Source organism: Panthera uncia, chromosome X, assembly GCF_023721935.1.
Source record: "Panthera uncia isolate 11264 chromosome X, Puncia_PCG_1.0, whole genome shotgun sequence".
Classification (NCBI taxonomy): domain Eukaryota; kingdom Metazoa; phylum Chordata; class Mammalia; order Carnivora; family Felidae; genus Panthera; species Panthera uncia.
Genome location: NC_064817.1, coordinates 82,865,567 through 82,888,869, shown reverse-complemented (window position 1 = coordinate 82,888,869; position 23,303 = coordinate 82,865,567). Strand labels below are relative to the sequence as shown.

Below are 23,303 nucleotides of genomic sequence, written 5' to 3'. Positions count from 1 at the left end.
AAATCGCCCCAAAAGAAAGAGCACGAAGAAACGACAGCCAGGGATTTAACCAACACAGATACAAGCAAAATGTCTGAACCAGAATTTAGAATCATGATAATAAGAATACTAGCTGGAGTTGAAAACAGATTAGAATCCCTTTCTGCAGAGATAAAAGAAGTAAAAAAAATAGAATGAAATTAAAAATGCTATAACTGAGCTGCAATCACGGATGGATGCAGCGGCGGCAAGGATGGATGAGGCAGAACAGAGAATCAGCGATATAGAGGACAAACTTATAGCGAATAATGAAGCAGAAAAAAAGAGGGAGATTAAGGCAAAAGAGCACAATTTAAGAATTAGAGAAATCAGTGATTCATTAAAAAGGAGCAACATCAAAATCATAGGGGTCCCAGAAAAGGAAGAGAGAGAATCAGGGGTAGAATGGTTATGTGAGCAAATCACAGTGGAAAACTTTCCTAACCTGGGGAAAGACACAAACATCAAAATTCAGGAAGCACAGAGGACCCACATTACATTCAACAAAAACTGACCATCAACAAGGCATATCATAGTCAAATTCACAAAATACTCAGGCAAGGAGAGAATCATGAAAGCAGCAAGGGAAAAAAAGTCCCTAACCTACAAGGGAAGACAGCTCAGGTTTGCAGCAGACCTATCCACAGAAACTTGGCAGGCCAGAAAGGAGTGGCAGGATATATTCAATGTGCTGAATCAGAAAAATATGTAGCCAACAATTCTTTATCCAACGAGGCTGTCATTCAAAATAGAAGGAGAGGAGAAAAGATGAATATATATATATATATATATATATATATATATATATTTATATATAGTTATATATATTTGTATATTTTTTATTTAAAAATCTTTATAAAATATTATATTTATTATATATAAAATATAATGATATATAATACGTAATGTTATATAAAATACAATATATAAATATATAAATATTTATATTTTATACACACACACACACACACACACACACACACACATATACCAAAAGCAACAAAGATTAGAAAGGACCAGAGAACACCACCAGAAACTCCAACTCCACAAACATCATAATGGCAATAAATTCATATCTTTCAGTACTCACTCTAAACATCAATGGACTCAATGCTCCAATCAAAAGACATAGGGTAACATAATGGATAAGAAAACAAGATCCATCTATATGCTGTTTACAAGAGACCCACTTTAGACCTGAAGACACCTTCAGATTGAAAATAAGGGGATGGAGAACCATCTATCATGCTAATGGTCAACAAAAGAAAGCCAGAGTAGCTATACTTGTATCAGACAGTTGAGACTTTAAAATAAAGACTGTATCAAGAGATGCAGAAGGGCATTATATCATAATCAAGGAGTCCATCCACCAAGAAGACCTAATGATTGTAAACATTTATGTGCCAAATATGGCAGTACCCAAATATATAAATCAATTAATCACAAACATAAAGAAACTCATCAGTAATAATACCATAATAGTAGGAGACTTCAACACCCCACTCACAGCAATGGACAGATCATCTAATCAAAAAATCAACAAGGAAACAATGGCTTTGAATGACACACTGGACCAGATGGACTTAACAGATATATTGAGAACATTTCATCCTAAAGCAGAATATACATTCTTCTCCAGTGCACGTGGAATGTTCTCCAGAATAGACCATATCCTGGGACACAAATCAGCCCTAAGTAAGTACAAAAAGATTGAGATCATACTGTGCGTATTTTCAGACCACAATGCTATGAAACTCGAAATCAACCACAAGAAAAATTGTAGAGGTAACAAATACTTGCAGACTGAAGAACATCCTACTAAAGAATGAATGGGCTAACCAAGCAGTTAAAGAGGAAATTAAAAAGTATATGGAAGTCAGTGAACATGACAACACCACAACCCAAAACGTCTGGGACGCAGTAAAGGCAGTCATAAGAGGAAAGTATATACCAGGCCTTCCTAAAGAAAGAAGAAAGATCTCAGATATACAACCTAACTTGACACCTTAAGGAGCTGGAAAAAGAACAGCAAATAAAACCGAAAACCAGCAGAAGACAGGAAATAATAAAGATTAGAGCAGAAATTAATGCTATCAAAACCCAAAAAAACAGTAGAACAGATCAATGAAACCAGAAGCTTGTTCTCTGAAAGAATTAACAAAATTGATAAACCACTAGCCAGTTTGATCAAAAAGAAAAAGGAAAGGACCAAAATAAGTAAAATCAAGAATGAAAGAGGAGAGATCACAACCAACACAGGAGAAATAAAAACAATAAGAGAGTATTATGACCAATTATATGCCAATAAAATGGGCAATCTGGAAGAAATGAACAAATTCCTAGAACATAGACACACCAAAATTGAAACAGGAAGAAATAGAAAATTTGAAAACACCCATAACCAATAAGGCAATCAAATTAGCAATCAAAAATCTGCCAAAAAACAAGAGTCCAGGGCCAGATGGCTTTCCAGGGGAATTCTACCAAACATTTAAGGAAGAGTTAACACCTATTCTCTTGAAGCTGCTACAAAAAATAGAAATGGAAGGAAAACTTCCAAACTCATTGTATGAAGTCAGCATTACCTTGATTCCAAAACCAGACAGAGACCCCACTAAAAAGGAGAACTATATACAATTATAAACATTTATGCATTTCCCTGATGAACATGGATGCAAAAATCCTCAACAAGATATTAACCAACCGGATCCAACAATACATTAAAAAAATTATTCACCACGACCAAGTGGGATTTATACTTGGGATGCAGGGCTGGTTCAATATCCGCAAAACAATTAACGTGATTCATCACATCAATAAAAGAAAGGACAAGAACCATATGATCCTCTCAATAGATGCAGAGAAAGCATTTGACAAAATACAGCATCCTTTCTTGATAAAAACCCTCAAGAAAGTAGGGATAGAAGGAGCATACCTGGAGATCATAAAAGCCATATATGAACAAACCAATGCTAATATCATCCTCAATGGGGAAAAACTGAGAGCTTTCCCCCTAAGATCAGGAACAAGACAGGGATGTCCACTCTCGCCACTCTTATTCAACATAGTATTGGAATTCTTAGCCTCTGCAATCAGACAACACAAAGAAATAAAAGGCATCCAAATCGGCCAGGAGGAGGTCAAACTTTTACTCTTCACAGATGACATGATACACTATACGGAAAACCCTAAAGATTCCACCAAAAAACTGCTAGAATTTATTCATGAATTCAGCAAAGTTGCAGGATATAAAATCGATGCACAGAAATTGGTTGTATTCCTATACACCAACAATGAAGCGACAGAAAAAGAAATCAAGTAATTGATCCCATTTACAGTTGCACCAAAAACCATAAAATACCGAGGAATAAATCTAACCAAAGAGGTGAAAAATCTATACACCGAAAACTATAGAAAGCTTATGAAAGAAATTGAAGAAGACACAAAAAAAATGGAAAAAAGATCCCATGCTCCTGGATAGGAAGAACAAATATTGTTAAAATGTCGATACTACCCAAAGCAATCTACATATTCAATGCAATCCCTATCTAAATAACACCAGCATTCTTCACAGAGCTAGAACAAATAATCCTAAAATTTGTATGGAATCAGAAAAGACCCCAAATAGCCAAAGCAACCTTGAAAAAGAAAACCAAAGCAGGAGGCATCACAATCCCAGACTTCAAGCTATACTACAAAGCTGTAATCATCAAGACAGTATGGTACTGGTGCAAGAACAGACACTCAGATCAATGGAATAGAATAGAGAACCCAGAAATGGACCCATAAACGTATGGCCAACTAATCTTTGACAAAGCAGGAAAGAATATCCAATGGAATAAAGACAGTCTCTTCAGTAAGTGGTGCTGGGAAAACTGGACAGTGACATGCAGAAGAATGAACCTGGACCACTTTCTTACACAATACACAAAAATAAACTCAAAGTGGATGAAAGACCTAAATATAAGACAGGAAGCCATCCAAATCCTTGAGGAGAAAGCAGGCAAAAACCTCTTTGATCTTGGCCACAGCAACTTCTTACTCAACACGTCACCAGAGGCAAGGGAAACAAAAGCAAAAATGAACTACTGGGACCTCATCAAAATAAAAAGCTTCTGCACAGCGAAGGAAACAATCAGCAAAACTAAAAGCCAACTTACAGAATGGGAGAAGAAATTGGCCAATGACTTATCAGAGAAAGGGTTAGTATCCAAAATCTATGAAGAACTTATCAAACTCAACACCCAAAAAACAAATAATCCAGTGAAGAAATGGGCAAAAGACATGAATAGACACTTCTCCAAAGAAAACATCCAGATAACCAACAAACACATGAAAAAATGCTCAACATCACTTATCATCAGGTAAATACAAATCAAAACCACAATGAGATACCACCTTACACCTGTCAGAATGGCTAATATTAACAACTCAGGCAACAATAGATGTTGATGAGGAGAAAGAGGATCTCTTCTGCATTGCTGGAGGGAATGTAAGCTGGTGTAGCCACTCTGGAAAACAGTAGGGAGGTTCCTCAAAAAACTAAAAATAGAACTACCCTATGGCCCAGCAATTGCACAACTAGGCATTTATCCACGGGATACAGGTGTGCTATTTTGAAGGGACACATGCACCCCCATGTTTATAGCAGCACTATCAACAATAGCCAAAGTATGGAAAGAGCCCAAGTGTCCACTGATGGATGAATGGATAAAGAAGATGTGGTATATATATACAATGGAGTATTACTTGGCAATCAAAAATAATGAAATCGTGCCATTGGCAACTACGTGGCTGGAACTGGAGGGTATTATGCTAAGTGAAATTAGTCAGAGAAAGACAAAAATCATATGACTTCACTCATATGAGGACTTTCAGAGACAAAACAGATGAACATAAGGGAAGGGAAACAAAAATAATATAAAAACAGGGAGGGGGATAAAACAGAAGAGACTCATTAATATGGAGAACAAACTGAGGGTTACAGAAGGGATTGTGGGAGGGGAGATGGGCTAAATGGGTAGGGGGAACTAAGGAATCTACTCCTGAAATCATTGTTGCAGTATATGCTAACTAATTTGGATGTAAATTTTAAAAAATGAAAAATAAAACAAGTTAAAAATAAAAAACTAATTAATTAATTAATACATTCTATAGGACTTTATCTAAATAAAATTACTTCATTTCTAAGGTGTTGTCTACTGGGTAAAACATTATTCATTTTAAAAATCAACTTTACCCACGTAATTTACCTGTCATTCTAAGTGTTTAGTTTTATAAGTTTTGACAAATGAGTGTACCCATGTAACCACCCTGGATTATCAGTTTTCATAAAAGAGCCTACTGGGAGTTTGTTTTGGACAGCATTATATGTATAAATCAATTTCAAGATAATTGTACACCTTAATAATAGTGAGTCTCCCAGTCCAGGAATATTATTAACTTTCTCCCAATATGTGTTTTCTTAATTTTTCTTAATAATGTCTCATAATTTTCAGAGTGTAAACCTTATACAAGTTTGTTATATTTATCAATTAGTTTATTTTGTTATTTTTGACGCTGTGATAGATTGTAGTTTTAAAAGATATATTTTCTAATTGTTGTGATTAAATAGAAATACATATTGAGTTTCACTGTAAAAAAAAAAAGAATGAAATCTTGCCATTTGCAACAATGTGGATGTAACTAGAGTGTATTATGCTAAGAGAAATAAGACAAAAAAAACAAATAAATGATTTCACTCATATGTGGAATTTAAGAAACACAGCAGATGAACATAGTGGAAAGGAAAGAAAAATAAGTTAAAAACGGAGAGCAAGGCAAACCATAAGAGACTCTTAAAGAGAACAAACTGAGGGTTGCTGGAGGGGAGGTCGGGGGGGATGGGCTAAATGAGTGATGGGCATTAAGGAGGGCACTTGTTGGGATGAGCACTGGGTGTTACATGGAAGTGATAAATCACTGGGTTCTACTCCTGAAACTAATACTACACTGTATGTTTACTAACTTGAATTTAAATAAGTAAATTTTAAAAAATAAAATGTTTATGTGGGTATGCTAGGTGAGTACTATTTGATAAAAGGTAGGACTTCTGTGTCCCCCCTCTCTCTCTGCCCCTCCCCAACTCGTGCTCTGTCTCACTCTTTCAAAAATAAATGTTAAAAAAACTTTTTAAAAAAGATAAAAGGTAGGACAGAATGATATGCAAAATGGCAAGGACAGAATGATATGCAAAATGCCAATCTCCAAAACCACACATTACCAGCAAATATGTCCTGTGTTTTACAACACATTTATTTGGTCTTAAAAAATATTATCTCTCCGTCTCTGTAACTTGGAACTACACATGTAAATATGAAAAGATAAACCAAGATAATTACCCCAATAGTTTGTCTTTCAACATCAGCATCTAGAAAGCAGTGATGGTACCACAAGTCTTTATTCCCTTACTGTCCAACACCAGCCCCCACTACATACTCTTTCTCATTTATCCTAGTCATAACACTTAAACTACCCTGATACTATTCCTAACCCCCACTTACACTTTCTCCCATCCAACTCATTCTCCCACTCTCCCAACCATTCATTCTTTCCTCAACTACATTTCTGTTCATTTACTCTCTCCTTTTGTTCATCATACCTTCTTACTGTTTACTGTCATTAATCTTTCATTTTACTGTAAACTGTCCATTTTACTAATCTGTTACCGTCAGACTAATTTTTTTCAAATTTTTATTTAAATTCTGGTTAGTTAACATACAGTGTAATGTATTACCCTGCTAGACTAATTTTTTTAAAGTAGAACTCTGTATTACTTATCTTTATATCTCCTGTGTCTAGAATGGTTTACGGAACTGTCATTTCTCTTCAAAAGATTATTAACACATTTGAACTTTTTAAAGATCATAAATCAGTAGATCTCAACTGTAGCTGCATATAAGAATCACCTGAAGAATTTTAAAGATGCGCCAATGTCTTGGTTCCCTCCTCAGAGTAATTAAATCAGAATCTCAGAGGGTGGCGTGTCTACGGTTCTTTAAGGCTCCCCAAGTGATACTAATGTCCAGGCAGTGTTGAGATCTGCATATATGTATAGGCTCAGCAAACTATACTCTGCAGATTAGATGATTGTTTTTGCAAATCAAGTTTCACTGTAACACAGCCATGCCCATTCCTTACATATTATCTCTGCCTTCACTCTATAAAAGCAGAGCTGAGGTGGCACCTAGGTGGCTCAGTCAGTTAAGCCTCTGACTCTTGATTTCAGCTCAGGTCATGATCTCATGGTTCGTGAGTTCAAGCCCTATGATGGGTTCTGTGCTCATGGAGTAGAGCCTGCTTGGGATCCTCTCTCTCTCCCTCTCTCTTTGCCCCTCCCCTACTCATGCTCTCTTTCTCTCTCTCAAAATAAACATTTTTTAAAAAGGCAGAGCTGAGTATTTATGACAGAAACTATATCGCCTGTACAGCCTATAATATTTACTATCTGGCTATTTACAGAAATAGCTTGCTAACCCCTGATAAACAGGGAAAAAGTCCTATTATTTATTAAAAAGGTTTGGGATAGGGGCGCCTGGGTGGCTCAGTTGGTTAAGTGTCCGACTCTTGGTTTCATCTCAGGTTACAATCATCTAGTTTGTGAGTTCGAGCCCAACATCAGACTCTGTGCTAACCACTTGGAGCCTGCTTGGGACTCTCTCTCTAAAGAAATAAACAAAATTTTCTTAAAAGGGTATAGGATAAAGTAGACTGATGCTAATACTGATAAAAAATAAAACTGTTTAAAGACTAAAAGAAACATTTTCAATATATTCTCATCAAGACTCCCATTTGAAAAAATAATTTCTGTATTTACAATTATTTACTTGAAAGTATAAATAACCTCTCATATCTTCAGGAGTCCATATGAAAATATGGCCCTAGAATTGTATATAGTAGAGGTAGCATAGTGCTTGATTCAATTTCAGTGTTAAGTTTTAGTAGCTGTTTATCTATTGACCACATGCTGTCTATTGTTCTACTTTCCATATATTTTTAAGGTTTAGAAACAGCTATTAGTACCAGACACATTTCTAGATTGCCCACAGCCATGTAAAAATTGTGATTTAAATTAATTCTCTTTACACCAGGAAAACAGTGTATCTCATAAAAAGAACACTAGGTTAGGTATCAGAAAAACTAGGTTTTCACTATGCCAGTGATTTATCATGTGACATCAACAAAGTCACTTACCTTATCTCTTATTGGCAAATGTCTCAATTTTTTTCACCTAGATATGCTTGGTTGTGGAAAGAATTTACAAATTGATAGAAATAATAACACGTTGTGAATTCGCTTCTTTTTGCCAGTTTTTACTGTATTTTTTCAAGTAAGTCCCAACATCAATATCAGTGTAATTTCTCAACTTTATGATAAAGAGTAATGAGATAATAGACTAATTGTGCCAAACTACTAGGTAATAACTTGTTAATCCAGAAAGACATGATTGATGCCTACCAAATCCTTAAGATTTTAATAAGGAATCATATGAGATTCCCCAAATAAACATCTATCTAAGGAAACAGTGAACAAAAGCTATATTATCTGCACATTCTCCAAGTAATTAAGCTTAATCTATCAGTAGGGAATTCAGAATACAAAGAAATACAGGTCCAGTATAAAACTATTATGAGCCAATAACAATACCTAAACTTGTTGAGTGATATAATCTACAATTCTAAAAATAGAAAGGCAAAAAATTCATATCCATATCTGAAAGCAATCACTTAATATATTAATTATATTACCATATCATATATCATATCATATATTATATCCATATCTGAAAGCAATCACTTAATATATTAATGCTCCAAAAATATTTAGTATGATGCCAAGATGTCAAAACTTTTGTTTTAGTACTAATTAGGAAGAGCAGCAATTCAATTGCATTTGAATATTGACCACAGCTTAGATAACATCAGTTTATCAATTTTAAATTTGCTGAATTTGTAACTGAACTGTGATTATAGAATAGAATGTTCTTGTTCTTAGGAAATAAACATTGAAATATTACTGAAGTATTTTGAGGTAACGGTATGTGTGATGGCTGCCACTTACTCTCAAATATATACAATACATGTATATAAATATTTGTAATACATATACATATATATTTGTAATATATATATGTATTTAGATTTATGGAGGCAGGGAATGATAAAGGTAAATGTTAACAACTGTTTTATCCATGAAAAGGGTATATGCGAGTTCTTTATACTATTCTTTCAACTTTTATGTAAGTTTGAAATTATTTCAAAATAAAATGCTGACAAAGCCCTTTCGAATAGCACCTTACAGTAAAAGTATATTTAAGTCATTAATTTAGTATTATAATACAAAAAAGAAAACAGATATAAGTACATCCTAAGTGGTGCTCATTCATAATCAACAATAAATATATCACATATTTTTTCTTAATAAATGTATTCATAAATAAGTATAGATATTAAGTGATTGCTTAAAAATGTTATAAAGGAACTTAGAAGTTTACCAGGTTCTAACAGATTCAGCAATTTTTTTAAATGTTTTTATTTATTTTTGAGACGGAGAGAGACAGAGCATGAGCAGGGTAGGGGCAGAGAGAGAAGGAGACACAGAATCCAAAGCAGACTTCAGGCTCTGAGCTGTCAGCACAGAGCCTGACGCGGGGCTCGAACACACAGACTGTGAGATCATGACCTGAGCTGAAGCCGGACACTTAACCAACTGAGCCACCCAGGCGCCCCAGATTCAGCAACGTTTAACAGCCTTTGGCTGATATGGTTCTTTTCACATTTATACAAACAAAATAGCCATAAAACAACAAATTTATTGAATACTTAACCCATTGTAGAAATTAGTTTGATCTGTGGATCCACAGGGAGAGGCTGCATCCTGAATGGATAACTCTTTTTAACAGAATAATCCTGAAGCAGAAGAACTAAACCAACCCGCAGACTTTTATACCACTCAGGACACAGGGCATTCCACATGATCACTGACACTGTGCCTGAACTGTCAGCCACTTCCAAAAAGGTCTAGGAAAAAAGAGTAAAAAAGCACATACGTATTTGTTACTTTTATCTACAGGGTATTCTAATTTTAAGAATGAGAAAGCAAAACTACAGGGGAATGACTGAATAAGTTATTATATGGTACAATCTATAACTATGCAAAGTTATGAATGAAGGATTTTTAGTGATAGAAAATGCTTAAGGAAATGTTAAATAATATAAAATTGTATATACAATATGATTTCCATTTTGTAAGATAATTTATCACATAGTCATGCAATATATTATATGCATACATATACATATAGATGTGATCTATATTACATACATATATGTACGTAAACATGTGATATGTTCATATGAAAAAAGGGGATGAAACACACTTTAATATTAACAGTGACCCTCTCTGGTAGAATTTGGGGTGATATTTTTTCAGCTTTATTTATACTGCTTTCTACATTTCCAAATTGCCTCCAAGTATGTATAACTTTTATAATGAAAGCTTAATAAAACACCTAAAATAATTCTTGACAACATGTGAAAATACAGTAAAACGTTAGGTAAAAAAACAAACAGGACAGAAATCAAGGAAGTAGTTCTCATTGGCATTATAGAGCACAGAGAGTCAAGATAACAGAAAAGTATCAGCTACATTTGACAATTAAAAGGTCTCTAGTGAGTGCCCAGCTGAAGAAAAAAGCCAAACCAATTGTGTTAAGAAGTAAATAGGAGACAAGGAAGTGAAAATATCTAGTGGAGACTACTTCAAGGAGCCTACCAGAAGAAAAGGAGAGAGGGAATAGAGGAGTCCTGAGGTCAAAGGAGATTTTTTCTTTTTTTTAAAATGAAAGTCCAGAGTATGTCTATATGCTGGTGTAGAAAGCATACTAGTGAAGAAAAGGGTGAAGATACAGAAAAAAGTATGAAGTAGACCAACTGAATCAGGGGACTAAAAAGGTGCCAATACAGAAAGAATTTCTTTTTGTACAAGAAATTACATAAAAATAATACCTTGAAACACACATTTATGTAAATTATAAATTATTAAATTACTTTTATAAAATACAATTTGAACATAAATTATCCTAATAAGGAGTCATGCCTGTAAGCTATAACCTATAAATGTTACATTAACATGTCATATGTTAATCATGATTTATACCTGGTATGGCTCAATCATCTTTTTGTCAGGTTTTCCATAGTATCGCAGTTTGGATTTATGCAAGATTCTCACAAGCAATGCAGGAAAATTCCTTCTGCTAGACCAGGTCATCTCAAGGTGAGAAAGCGAAATTATTTTGGTATCTAGAATAAAAAAAATAGAATAGAAAAAAATCCTACTTAATATGTCATGGTAATTTAAAAATTCTGTTTTCATGGTTAAAAATGGTAGCGACATCATCCCTAAAGCAACTCCTTCTCACCAGCTAAGCCAGTATATATACTTCTCATATAGAACTTAATAATACTCATTATCCTTAATAATAATAGCTAATATATAAATATGCCTTACTATATGCCTGGGACAAAGGTAAATATCTATATTAACTAACATAGTGTTCCATCTCGAATGCCCTCCACTTTGTCAAACTGGGTAATTGCTTCCTGAAAGACTTGAATCTAAACTCATCCCCCACTAGGTGGGGGGAATGGGTGAAACAAATAAAGGGGATTAAGAGAACACAAATCCTGATGAGTATCAATAAATGTACAGAATAGTTAAATCATTATATTGTACACCTGAAACCAATATAACACCATATGTTAATTATACCTTAATAAACTCATCTCCCTTAAGAAATTTTGTGGGAAAAACTCAATACCATGGAATGTTTTCCCACTACTAAGGACTTACATATTTAATTTATACAATTGTTTCATGACATATTTCTGTATTGCCCTCATCGTGGTTTCATGTGTAAGTTCTATATTTCCCAAACATTCCAGACATAGTCCTGCATTAGGGCCTTTGCATTTGCTGTTCCCTCTGTCTGGAATGTCTTCTTCTTAGACACCAGAGTGACTTCCCTCCTCCTCTCCTTTAGGTTTTGCTCAAAGGTCACTTTCCCAGTGATGTTATCCCTTACTACTCTACTGTAAACTGATCCCTTTACTTACTCCCCTTCCCATCTTATTTTTCTACATAGCACTTATTATCTTCTCATACACCATACAATTTACTTTGAAATTTTAATCTCCATGCCTGCTGGCAAGTACAAAAATTGCTTAAAAGCTATTCACCATCTTTAAAGATTAACTTGTATTTTTTATTTTATTCTTCCTTGAGTTAAAAGAGGTTCCATCTGCATTCCTCTCTACAATTTTGCTCCCTTACAGGCCAGTCCCAATTTTTAAAACTTGAATTTGTATTTGTTCAATATTTTATTTCACAAGGTACCCCCACTTCCATTTTTATTTACATAATATATCACTTACTCAACATTTTGGCATGAAACTGTACTTGTAATTTCTTTTTAATAAGAATTTAAATGGAATGTTGTAGTTATACCTGTATCATAAAAAATACTATTTTTAGAGTTAGGCCATCTTGTATAATTTTCCTTGTAGATTCTTCCAAAATATTAATAGCCCAGAATCATAGGTCCCAATATTTGAACTGACATTATTAAGTGATTTCCTTTTTAGTTAGACCAGATAAATTGTGGATCAGATGTGAATTATCTGGAATGTATGTAGAACACTCTTGATCAAGGAGGGCACATATACCTTCACCGATTAGAATAAATTCAAGAGTTATATGCTTTTGTAAACCAGAGTTCTAAGAGCCCCTGCTTCTGCTATAATTGGATCCAGAGAGTTAGCTGTGATCAGACATCTGCCTGATTAATGTTTTCCCAGTTTGGATTTTTAACTTGCAAACTCCATAGAATATACATATCTCTCAAATCCAAAAAGAAATTACAGGCTATACATAGACAATGAAGAATCTGTATAAATTCACAGAAATGTGTTCATTATAAAAAGAGTGAAAATAAATAGATACCCAATATAAAATGTTAGATAGTAAGCAATAGAACAGTGATTCTCAAACTTTCTCATCTCAGAAAGCTTTTACATTCTTAAAAAAATTACCGTAGCCCTCAAAAAGCTTTTATTTATGTGGGTAATATCTATCAACATTTGCCATATTATGAAGCAAAACTAAGAAATAAAAAATTATTCATAACTCCTTTAAAATAACAACAAACCTATTATGTATAATATATATGTATGTTTACACACACGCACACACACACACGTGACTATTTTCTAAAACAGAAAATGTAGTGAAAAGAGTGGTACTGGTTTACATTTTTGTAAATATTTTTAGTGTCTAGCTTAACAGAAGACAGCTGGATACTCCTATTTCTTTGGCATTCAGTCTGTTCCAATGTCATATATCATGTAGCCTCTGGAAGACTCCACTATATACTTTCAGAAAATTAGAGTGATAAAAGGTAAATGAATATCATAAAAATAGTTTTGATGTTGTGAATCCCTTGAAAAGGTCTTGGGGGACACCTCTCGGGGTCCTTAAACCATACAATGAAAATCACTGCAAAAGAACTAACCTAAGGAATGACAAAAGGAATAAAGATAAAAGCTGAAAATAAGGTATTAGAAAAACGAACTGTTAAATCCAATTCGTTGGAAAAATTAATGAAAAGGTAGATCTCTGACAAGTGCAATCATGACGAAAGAAAACAAAAATATGTTTGAAATGTGATCAACTATAAATCTAGAGAAAAATATTGTTATATATGATTACATATCACTAAACTTGAAAATACCAGTGAAATAGATAATCTTCTAGGAAAATCTGAATTATCAATATTGCCTCAAGAAGCAGAAGAAACCTAGAATACGTCAATAACCATGGAAGAAAATGAAAAAGTTCACAAATAATGACCTCCAAAAATGGCACCAGGTTCTAACAATTCATTTTGAAAACATAGATAATTCCTGAAAAATTATGACAAAAGTAGTACAAAGGGAAAAAAACCCTATAAATCCAAATCATTTATGATGGCAAATATCCTAAATCAAATACTTTCAAATCCAATATAGCAGTATGCCAAATTGCTTCATGACCAAGTAGAGTCCTAAACATCTTGTATTGTTCAGGAGGAAGATACAATAAATTGTGAGTAATCCTGGAGACTGGCACAATAATCTTAAGTTTAAATAATTTTGTTAAAACATTAAGGGAAGCCACTAGGAAAATACAAATTAATGGATAACTTCTAAAGCACTAGAAGAAAAAAATTTAAATCTTGCAAAAGTAAAAAAAAAAAGCATCATAAAGCAAGGCGTACAGTAAACATAAAGTAGTTTTGCAAGAACAGGTACAAACATCAGTAATGACTTTAAATTTAATTGTGGATTAAATTTATCTCTTAAATGAAAAATAACTGTTTTGGGTCAAAAACACAAAATCTTAGTTATATATTTCTTTAAAAAGACAAATGTAAAACAAAATAGAAATAAAAGGATGGACAAAGATACATACACTAGGTCAGTTCTCAAAACGAGGCATTTGTACCACCAGTGGATGGTGAGGCCCTACCACAACCTACTCAATCAGAAACTGGTTGGGGGGCCAGAAATCTGCATTCTAAAACACTTTGGAAGTGATATGGATGCCTATTCATGTTTGAGAACCACTGCACCAAATGTCAACTAAAAGACAGCAGTAGTAAATAGATCTATCAGACAAATTAGAATTCAAAACACAAAAAAAGGACAAAGAGACAAACTGCAAATTGATAAAGGGTAAAACCCACCAACAAGATATTACTATGTTATGAAACGAACATTGTAGTAACACCTAACTCAAAAATTTTTAGAAATACAAGGAGAAATTAACAAAATCACTGTCAAAAAGAGAAGTCAATATTCCTCTCAAAGAAATGGGCAAGCAAAATACATTTAATAAGAAGAATATGGAATACTTCAATTAAATTTTTAAAACTTGGTATAATAGGGACTTCGTACCTAATAAGTACACCTTTTCTAAAAGTTTGAGGGTTGAAGAGGAACTCAAATTTAAAATCAGAAAATATGAGTAATGAGTGAAAAAAAATCTCTACACTTCAAAACCTATGGTATACAGCCAAAGCAATATCCATGGGAAATTTCAGAATTTTAAAAAGCTTTTGAAAGAAAGAAACAAGGAAATAAATGAATCAAGCATTAAACTCAAGAACATAGTACAAAAAAAATATGAACAAAGGAAAGTAAAAGATAGCAGAAATAAAGTAGAAAATATCTCCCCAATATACACTTAACTAGTAAAGCCCAAAGTCTTTTTTTAAAAATACCAATTAAACACACAAGCCCCTGGCAAGGCTGATCATAAAAAAGGTGAGCACACAGGGTCCCCTGGGTGGCTCAGGTTAAACGTACGACTTTGGCTCTAATCACGATCTCACAGATTGTGGATTTGAGCCCTGCATAGGGCTCTGTGCTGCACAGCCTGGAGCCAGTTTTGGATTGATTCTCTGTCTCCCCCTCTCTCTGCCCCTCCTCTGCTTGTGCTCTGTCTCTCTCTCTCTCAAAAATAAACATTAAAAAAATTTTTTAATAAAAAAAGGTGAATACACAAACATGAGGAATGTAATAGAGGATGAAACAAGACTAAAATATTTTAAAAATATAAACTAAAATTTAAATTATATATGCATATAAATTATATATATATATATATTAAATTTAAATTAAAATGTAAAACTACTGCATACAATGTTGAGATCTAGCGAAATGAAATTTCCTAGTAAAATATCAACTCTCAAAAATGGACTCAAGAAGAAGCATTATTGATTTCATGAATTTTTCTACAAGAAATTGAAAAGGAGTCATTCTTCTAACCCCCAATACTGGCTCAAGGCCCCAGGTTCAAATAGTTTTAGGGGTAAATTCTACCAAACCTTCAGTGAACAAATGATTTTAAGTAGAGAAAAATAGGCAAGTTTCCCAATTCATTCTACTAGGCTAATATTAATTAACCCAATATGAATACTGGACTAAAATAGTAACCCCTTTTATTTTTATTATTATTTTTATTTTATATATATATTTTAACGTTTATTTATTTTTGAGACAGAGAGAGACAGAGCGTGAACAGGGGAGGGGCAGAGAGAGAGGGAGACACAGAATCTGAAACAGGCTCCAGGCTCTGAGCTGTCAGCACAGAGCCCGATGCGGGGCTTGAACCCATGGACCGCGAGATTATGACCTGAGCCGAAGTCGGATGCTTAACTGACGGAGCCACCCAGGCGCCCCAGTAACCCCTTTTACAAATAAAATCTATGGAACAAATTTGCTTTAAACATACAGATGTAAATGTAACAACCATGACCAAGCAGAGATATAAAAGTGGTTCAACATCAGAAAATACATTAATGTAATTTATGCATTCTTTTATGCAACACTTCCTGAATGCCTACCATGTGACACTGTTCTGGGTATAAGAGAAATGCCCCAGAACCGTGAAAAAAAGAAAGTCCTTACCCTCATCAATTTCATAAACCAATGGGAGAAAAAAGGAAAACAACAGATATAATAATTTCAGAGTGTTATCAATTCTATGAAGAGCATTTCCGTGGTGATGTAATAAGTGGGGAGGGAATACATATTTAAACAGCCCTTTTCTAACCTGTTTTATAAATTTGAGTTGAAATCTGAGGATGGAAAGAACTTTCCAGAAGGAGGAAAAAGCAGGAGCAATGTACTTGATGTACTTGACGCAGGAAAGAGTGAGGAGGTTTGAGACCAAAATGAAGGCTAGTATTTCAGAAACAAAATGGTGGAGGGGAGGGGTTAGAGAGGTGAGTAAGGGGGTTCTGTAGGGCTGGGGTCTGCAAACTACAACTCATGAGCCAAATCCCCTTACTGCCAGTTTCGGTAAATAAAGTTCTATGGTAAAACAGCCAAACCCAATCATTTACATATCACCTATGGCTGCTTTCCCTATACCAGGGCCAAGTTGAATAGCTGTGACTGGAGACCACATGTGTGGTGAAGAAAAAAAGATTTACTATGTGGCTATTTAAATGTTTTTTTTTTTTTAACGTTTATTTATTTTTGAGACAGAGAGAGACAGAGCATGAACGGGGAAGGGGCAGAGAGAGAGGGAGACACAGAACCAGAAGCAGAAGCAGGCTCCAGGCTCTGAGCCATCAGCCCAGAGCCCGATGCGGGGCTCAAACTCACGGACCGGGAGATCCTGACCTTGAGATCCTGACCTTAGCTGCAGTCGGACGCTTAACCGACTGAGCCACCCAGGTGCCCCAACTATGTGGCTATTTAAAGAAAGTTTGCTGATGCTGCATGGCCTCATGCATGCGCTAGGAGGTATGGATTGTCGTCTAACTGCAATGGGGAGACACTGGAGAGATTTAGGCAGGAGTGACATCACCTAACTTCCATTTTGAAAAGCGGTTACCTTTGGAGTAAGGTATTGACCAGGAGAGGGCATGAGGGAGACTTATGAAATGCTTCAAATGTTCTGGATCTTGATATGGGAAGACGGTTATCAAGCTTTACTTTTAAGCTGTATTTTTTTTTTTTTTGGTATTTCAAGCTGTATTTTCAAGACTTTTCCACTTTACTCTGTACACATCATGCCTTAATATAAAAGTTTTAAAAAGCACAAAAAATGCACCATAACCAAAGTTAAGAGAAAAGGGACAGAGTGTGAGAAAGCAATTTGCAATATATAGCACACAAAAAGCCTTAATACCCATTAGCAAGGAAATGAGAAAAATCAAAAGATATAATTTAAAAATTAGTACGATATGGGGAAATGGGCACTCATATATATGTTAGTGGGAATGTAAATTAGTAAAACCTTTTCAGAAGATGATTTGTCAATATCCATTAAATTAAAAAATGTAAAATACTCTGTAACATAGCAATTTCACTTCTAGGAATCCATCTATTTAACAGATATACTTGAACATAATGAACAAGTATGTGTATATCCTAATGATGTTAAGCATGGATCTAAAACAGAAAAACCAGTAACTGCCTAAAATTGATAATTACCTATTCACATTGGCATGATTATATAAATTATGGTACCCTCATACAAGGGAAGTATATATATGCAGATGTACATTAAAGATGCTTAATGTGTAAACACCAAATCATGCCATGCCATAGAATATTTTTTTTTCAATGATACATACCAAACTGCTGAACGTTTGGAGTTTTAAGAGGAAAGTTGAAGGCACTGGAGGAGGTAAAGGGGTCTTTCACTCCACCCCAACATTTTATTATTAAAAATTTTCATACAGCAAGCCTAAAAGACCACCAATATATACCTACTTCTAAATTTTGTCATCAAAATTTTACTATACTTGGGTCTTGCATTTTTAATACAATATACGTTTTTATGTTTATACAAATAATGGACTTTTAATATTATCTTGTGCAAATGCGTTTGCTTTTCAGTCTATAATGCTTTTTTTCTAGTCAACAATATACTTTTAAATATACAGTTTGGCTTTTTAGCACATGGACATTGCCTTTTGTAATAAAAATATGGTTTGAATAATGAATAGATATTACTTTCAAGAAAAAGATTTTTACAAATTATTATTCCCCTCTTAATTCTTCTAGACACCAATTTTTCATTTATATATTCCATCCTAAAAATAAAAAATGATAAGCACTTAAGAGGTAGTAATGCACTACTGTCTTATTCCATACTTGAGATAAAATTCATTCCATTACTGCATCCCTGAAATGACTATCTTGCTTTTAAAGCTTAAGTTATTTAAATCATCCTTGTCTACACATTTCTATAATATTTTCCCCTTATAATTGGATATTAGTTTAACTGCCTATTTTTGACCCACCTTTTCACTTTCAAGCCTGTTGCTGTTACACGTCATAGTAAGACCATATATGAGCTAGTATTATGACTGCAATGTAAAAAAAAAAAAAAACCTGAAAAGCAGTAAATGTAGAAAATTATCATCTATCTTCCTCCAGTACTTGCACTTTTATTTTTTTGTGTATATTTGTTCCCCATCCCATGCGTGTACATGCCTATAGTACTATCATTCCCCTTCCATATCTGATAAAATATGTTTTACATCACTTGCTGATGATGAACAGGCATTTTCACGTTAACTGCCTACTTCTGGTACTGAAGAATTAAACTTCTCAGTATTGTCTGTGATACGTAATAAGAAACATAAAAATGAAAATTCCAAGCCTGCCCACAAAAATCACACGCTCAAAAAAAGCAATATTTACATAACTGCTACAAAGACATAAAGATGGCGTTTCATTAATGCAAATTATTAAGGAATAAATCACGGAACATCCGTTTTTGAATCACGGTTAAAACACACAAACCCACAAATATTTATGCCTTTCATGCCAATTTCAAATCTATATACTCGCCAACCAACACAGAGAGTACTATTTCCACAAATGGAACGAAACGAAGATTAAACCGTAGGCAAACGCACACACGCTATGTGTGCCAGATTAAATTTGAGATGTATTCAGACACTTCCTGAATGGCCACTTAAACAATCAAAGCAATGACGGGTTGCGCAAATTTTCATTAAGCGAGTGCCAATCTGACATTGACGAAAACTTGTCTATTTCCACTCGCGGCTTGAAATGAACAATACCAACGCACCCCCGTTTCCTTTCCCATTAACGCAAGCTCCCGAAAACTATTTCTTAACCCCTCCGTCATTCCCTCCAATTACTTACTGTTAAAATTGTGCTCCTCAGGTTGCTTGTTGGTTAACCAAATATCTCCATATGGATCTTCGTTATTCCACAGGGCCAGGTAATGACTCTTCCCGCCTCTTAAAGGCCTCTCGGGTACCTCCTCGTGCGCACTATTTCTGAATGGAGTTTCTAAAGAAATATCCTCTAAGGTCTCCCCACAGTGGACGTTATCTATGCACAGGATCCCTTGGCCTAATCTTTTCTCGTTGTAAAGACACGAGACTCTGGAAATTTTCATTTCTATGCCGACTTTAAGAATATTTTTATATACGAGAAAGTTCAGGCTGGGGTCCAGGTAGCACTTCTCCTGGTATACCCCGTCTGAGATCGTCACATCATAGCAGTAAAGGGGAGGTTTCGGTATTGTGTCGCGTGGTTCATCCTCTAACAGGTATCTCTGGACGGCCAGCACAGCGACAGGCACCACCTCCGAGGGGGTGACCCACTGCAGAGGTGAATCCGTTATTTGTTCAAGAACCTTTTGGATCCAGGACCTGCGCCCTTGGGCACCGGCCCTTCGGATCACCCCTCCCGGGACCCCAGCCCGATTTCTCTCAGGGTTCGGCAAATCTAGCCCAGCATGTGAGGGGCCGGCCTGAGGCTGACCTAACTCACCAGACATTTTTAGGTAACTGCGTACTCTCCTTACTCCCCAAAGCTAGTCTGTCCCGTCAGAAGCTGAGAGACCAGGAAACCGCGCGCTAGGCGACGATCACTACTCTGATCCCGCCGACCGCTAAGGCTCCGCCCCGAAGCCAGGCTGCGAAGATGATCCGCGCGCGCGCGTCAGCCCTCTAGCCCCACCCCTCTCTCGGCTAGCTTCCAACGCACAAGCGCTGCTACTAGGCAATCACACGCGCGGTTACGTAGCAGATCCTCCCACCTGGTGCTTGCCTGAATGTCTGGGGGGCGGGGGGAGAAAGCGTTGGTCGCCATGGTTCCCAAAATGTAGCAGGAGGGAGGGGGAGGAGCGCTCTGAGCTCTTCTAGAAAGGAGGGTGCTGGGAGGCAATGGGAAAGAGAAAGTGTCTGGAAGCGGGCTATGTAGTCGTAGCTCAGGTATTTGGGGGTTTGGGCCTTGGGCCAGCTACAGAAAGTAAATTAGAGTTCATTAATATACATGAATGTGATACCACAAGTCTTGTACACTATGAACGGAACCAGATAATGTAGGCACAGCCTTCAGGAAAGACGCTCGCACAAAAAGTCCTCCCTAAACCTTAGTTGCTGTTGCTGTAAGCATTATTAGCATAATTGTCTGTAGTGACTCCCTAAGTGCAGGGTTGGTGAATTAGTGATTAAATGCAAATAAAAACAGAAAATTATAGAACTGGCTTGGTAAAGAGCTGTCTTTAGAATTCTTAAAACGTACTTATGTTTTATACAATAACTGGTGTAACAGAGGGCTAGGGTATAGAAGGTCAGAAACTGCATTTCTAAACTACAAGGAATGTATACAGAATGAATGTAAAGTGAAAAAGCTGATAAGAATAGTCCAAATTAAAAATAAGATATTTATTACATGTCCCCACGTGTGCTAGTATAAAGGCATAACTCTAAGATGTTTCAGGTTTGGTTCCAGACCACTGCAATAAAGTGAATATCGCCATAAAGCGAGTCAAATGAATTTTTTGGTTTCCCAATTCATATAAAAGCTATGTTTATACTATACTGTAGTCTAGTAAGTGTGCAATAGTATTATGTCTAAAAAGGACTATGAACATACCTTAATTTAAAAATATTGCTAAAAATTGGGAGGTGCCTGGGTGGCTCAGTCAGTTAAGCGTCTGAGCCTTGGGCTCAGGTCATGATCTCACGGTTTGTGGGTTTGAGGCCCCTGTCAGGCTCTACACTGACAGCGCGGATGGAGCCTGCTTGGGATTCTATCTCTCTCTCTCTCTTTCTGCCTCTCCCCTCCTCTCCCTCTGTCTCTGCCCCTCCCCTGCTCTAGCTTGCTCTGTCATTTTGTTGATTGCCTCATTGTTGATGGCTGCTGACTGATCAGGGGTTAATGGTTGCTGATGGTTGGGGTGGCTGTGACAATTCCTTAAAATAAGAACAATGAAGTTTGTCCCATTGATTGACTCTTCCCTTTCATGAATGATTTCTCTATAGCATGAGATGCTGTTTGATAGCATTTTTCCTAGAGTGGAACTTCTTTCAAAATCAGAGTCAATCCTGTCAAACCCTGCCACTGCTTTATCAACTAAGTTTATGTAATATTCTAATTTTTTAAGTGTTTATTTATTTTTGAGAGAGAAAGTGTGAATGGGGAAAGGCAGAAAGAGAGGGAGACACAGAGTCCGAAGCAGGCTCCAGGCTCTCAGCTCTCAGAACAGAGCCTGATGCGCAACTCCAACTCATCAACCGTGAGATCATGACCTGAGCAGTAGTCGGACACTTAACCGACTGAGCCACCCAGGCACCCCAAGTTCATGTAATATTCTAAATCCTTTGTTGTCATTTTAACAATCTTCACAGCATCTTCACCAGGAGTAGATTCCATCTCGAGAAACCACTTTTGCTCATCCATAAGAAGCAACTCCTCATCCCTGAGAGTTTTATCATGAGACTGCAGCAATTCTATCACATCTTCAGTCTCCTTCAGGCTTCTAATTCTAGTTCTCTTGCTATCTCTACCACATCTGCAGTTACTTTCTCCACTGAAGTCTTGAACCTTCAAATTGTAAAAAACAGAATACTTGTGAAGCTCATAAAGTGAAGTGCAATAAAATGAGGTATGCCTGTACACAGAATGTAGTAATTGTCCTAAAAATACTTTGCAAAGGTGGCTATAGGCTTGTTTTGATTATATTAATCACCTTTTACTATTTCATCACTATTTATTAACTCTTTATGAAGTCCCTACCATGATGCGGGCACTGTTCTAGGCCACTGGGAATAACCGTAGTGAGGATCCTTTAGCCAAGCTTCTTCTCATTGCTTGGGTTGAAAACCCCTGACATTATTTAACCAATTCATTCATTCTACACATATTTCTTGAGTATCTGCCCTGGGCAGGGTACAATATTGCTATGGAGACCAAAAAACATAATAAGGGGAAAGGGAGTGGATGGGCAAGAGTTAATATTTTATTTAGAATATGAAGATTAGGGAAAGGCTCTTTATGAAAATACAGACTGAACAGAGTGATGACCTACAGGAAGTGATGGAGTAGATGTGTGGATATCTTTGAAAAGTACATTTGAATCAGAGGGAACAGCAAAAGCAGATTCCATAAGACAAGAGGATGCTTGATATTTTCAAGGAAATGCTAAAGCCATCCGCTGGAGTGGAAGGGGGAGGGAGAGAGTGGTAGGAGATGAAGTCAGAGAGGTAGCAGGTCTCTGTGGGCTTTCCTCTGCTTTGAGCAGGAGAGTGACATACTTCAGCTTAAGCCCCACTTCCTTCATGAAGACTCCCATAACTAATTCATTCTAGAATGATCTCTGTCTCTTATTGGTATCACCTGGTATGTGTCGCTTATTTAGCATTT

The 23,303-nt window shown here is 35.8% G+C and overlaps 1 protein-coding gene across 1 annotated transcript in view; it reads right to left on the bottom strand.

Moving 5' to 3' along the window:
* The window catches only part of RADX (RPA1 related single stranded DNA binding protein, X-linked), a 68,977-nt gene extending 48,409 nt beyond the window's left edge, over positions 1-20,568 (bottom strand). The window contains exons 1-3 of the mRNA XM_049644157.1: positions 19,788-20,568; positions 11,215-11,357; positions 9,884-10,076 (exon numbers count right to left, since the gene is read on the bottom strand). Coding sequence (XP_049500114.1) covers positions 9,884-10,076; positions 11,215-11,357; positions 19,788-20,430 — 979 coding nt within the window. The 5' untranslated portion in view covers positions 20,431-20,568. The remainder of the gene's footprint in view (positions 1-9,883; positions 10,077-11,214; positions 11,358-19,787) is intronic.
* Between the last annotated feature and the right edge of the window lie 2,735 nt (positions 20,569-23,303).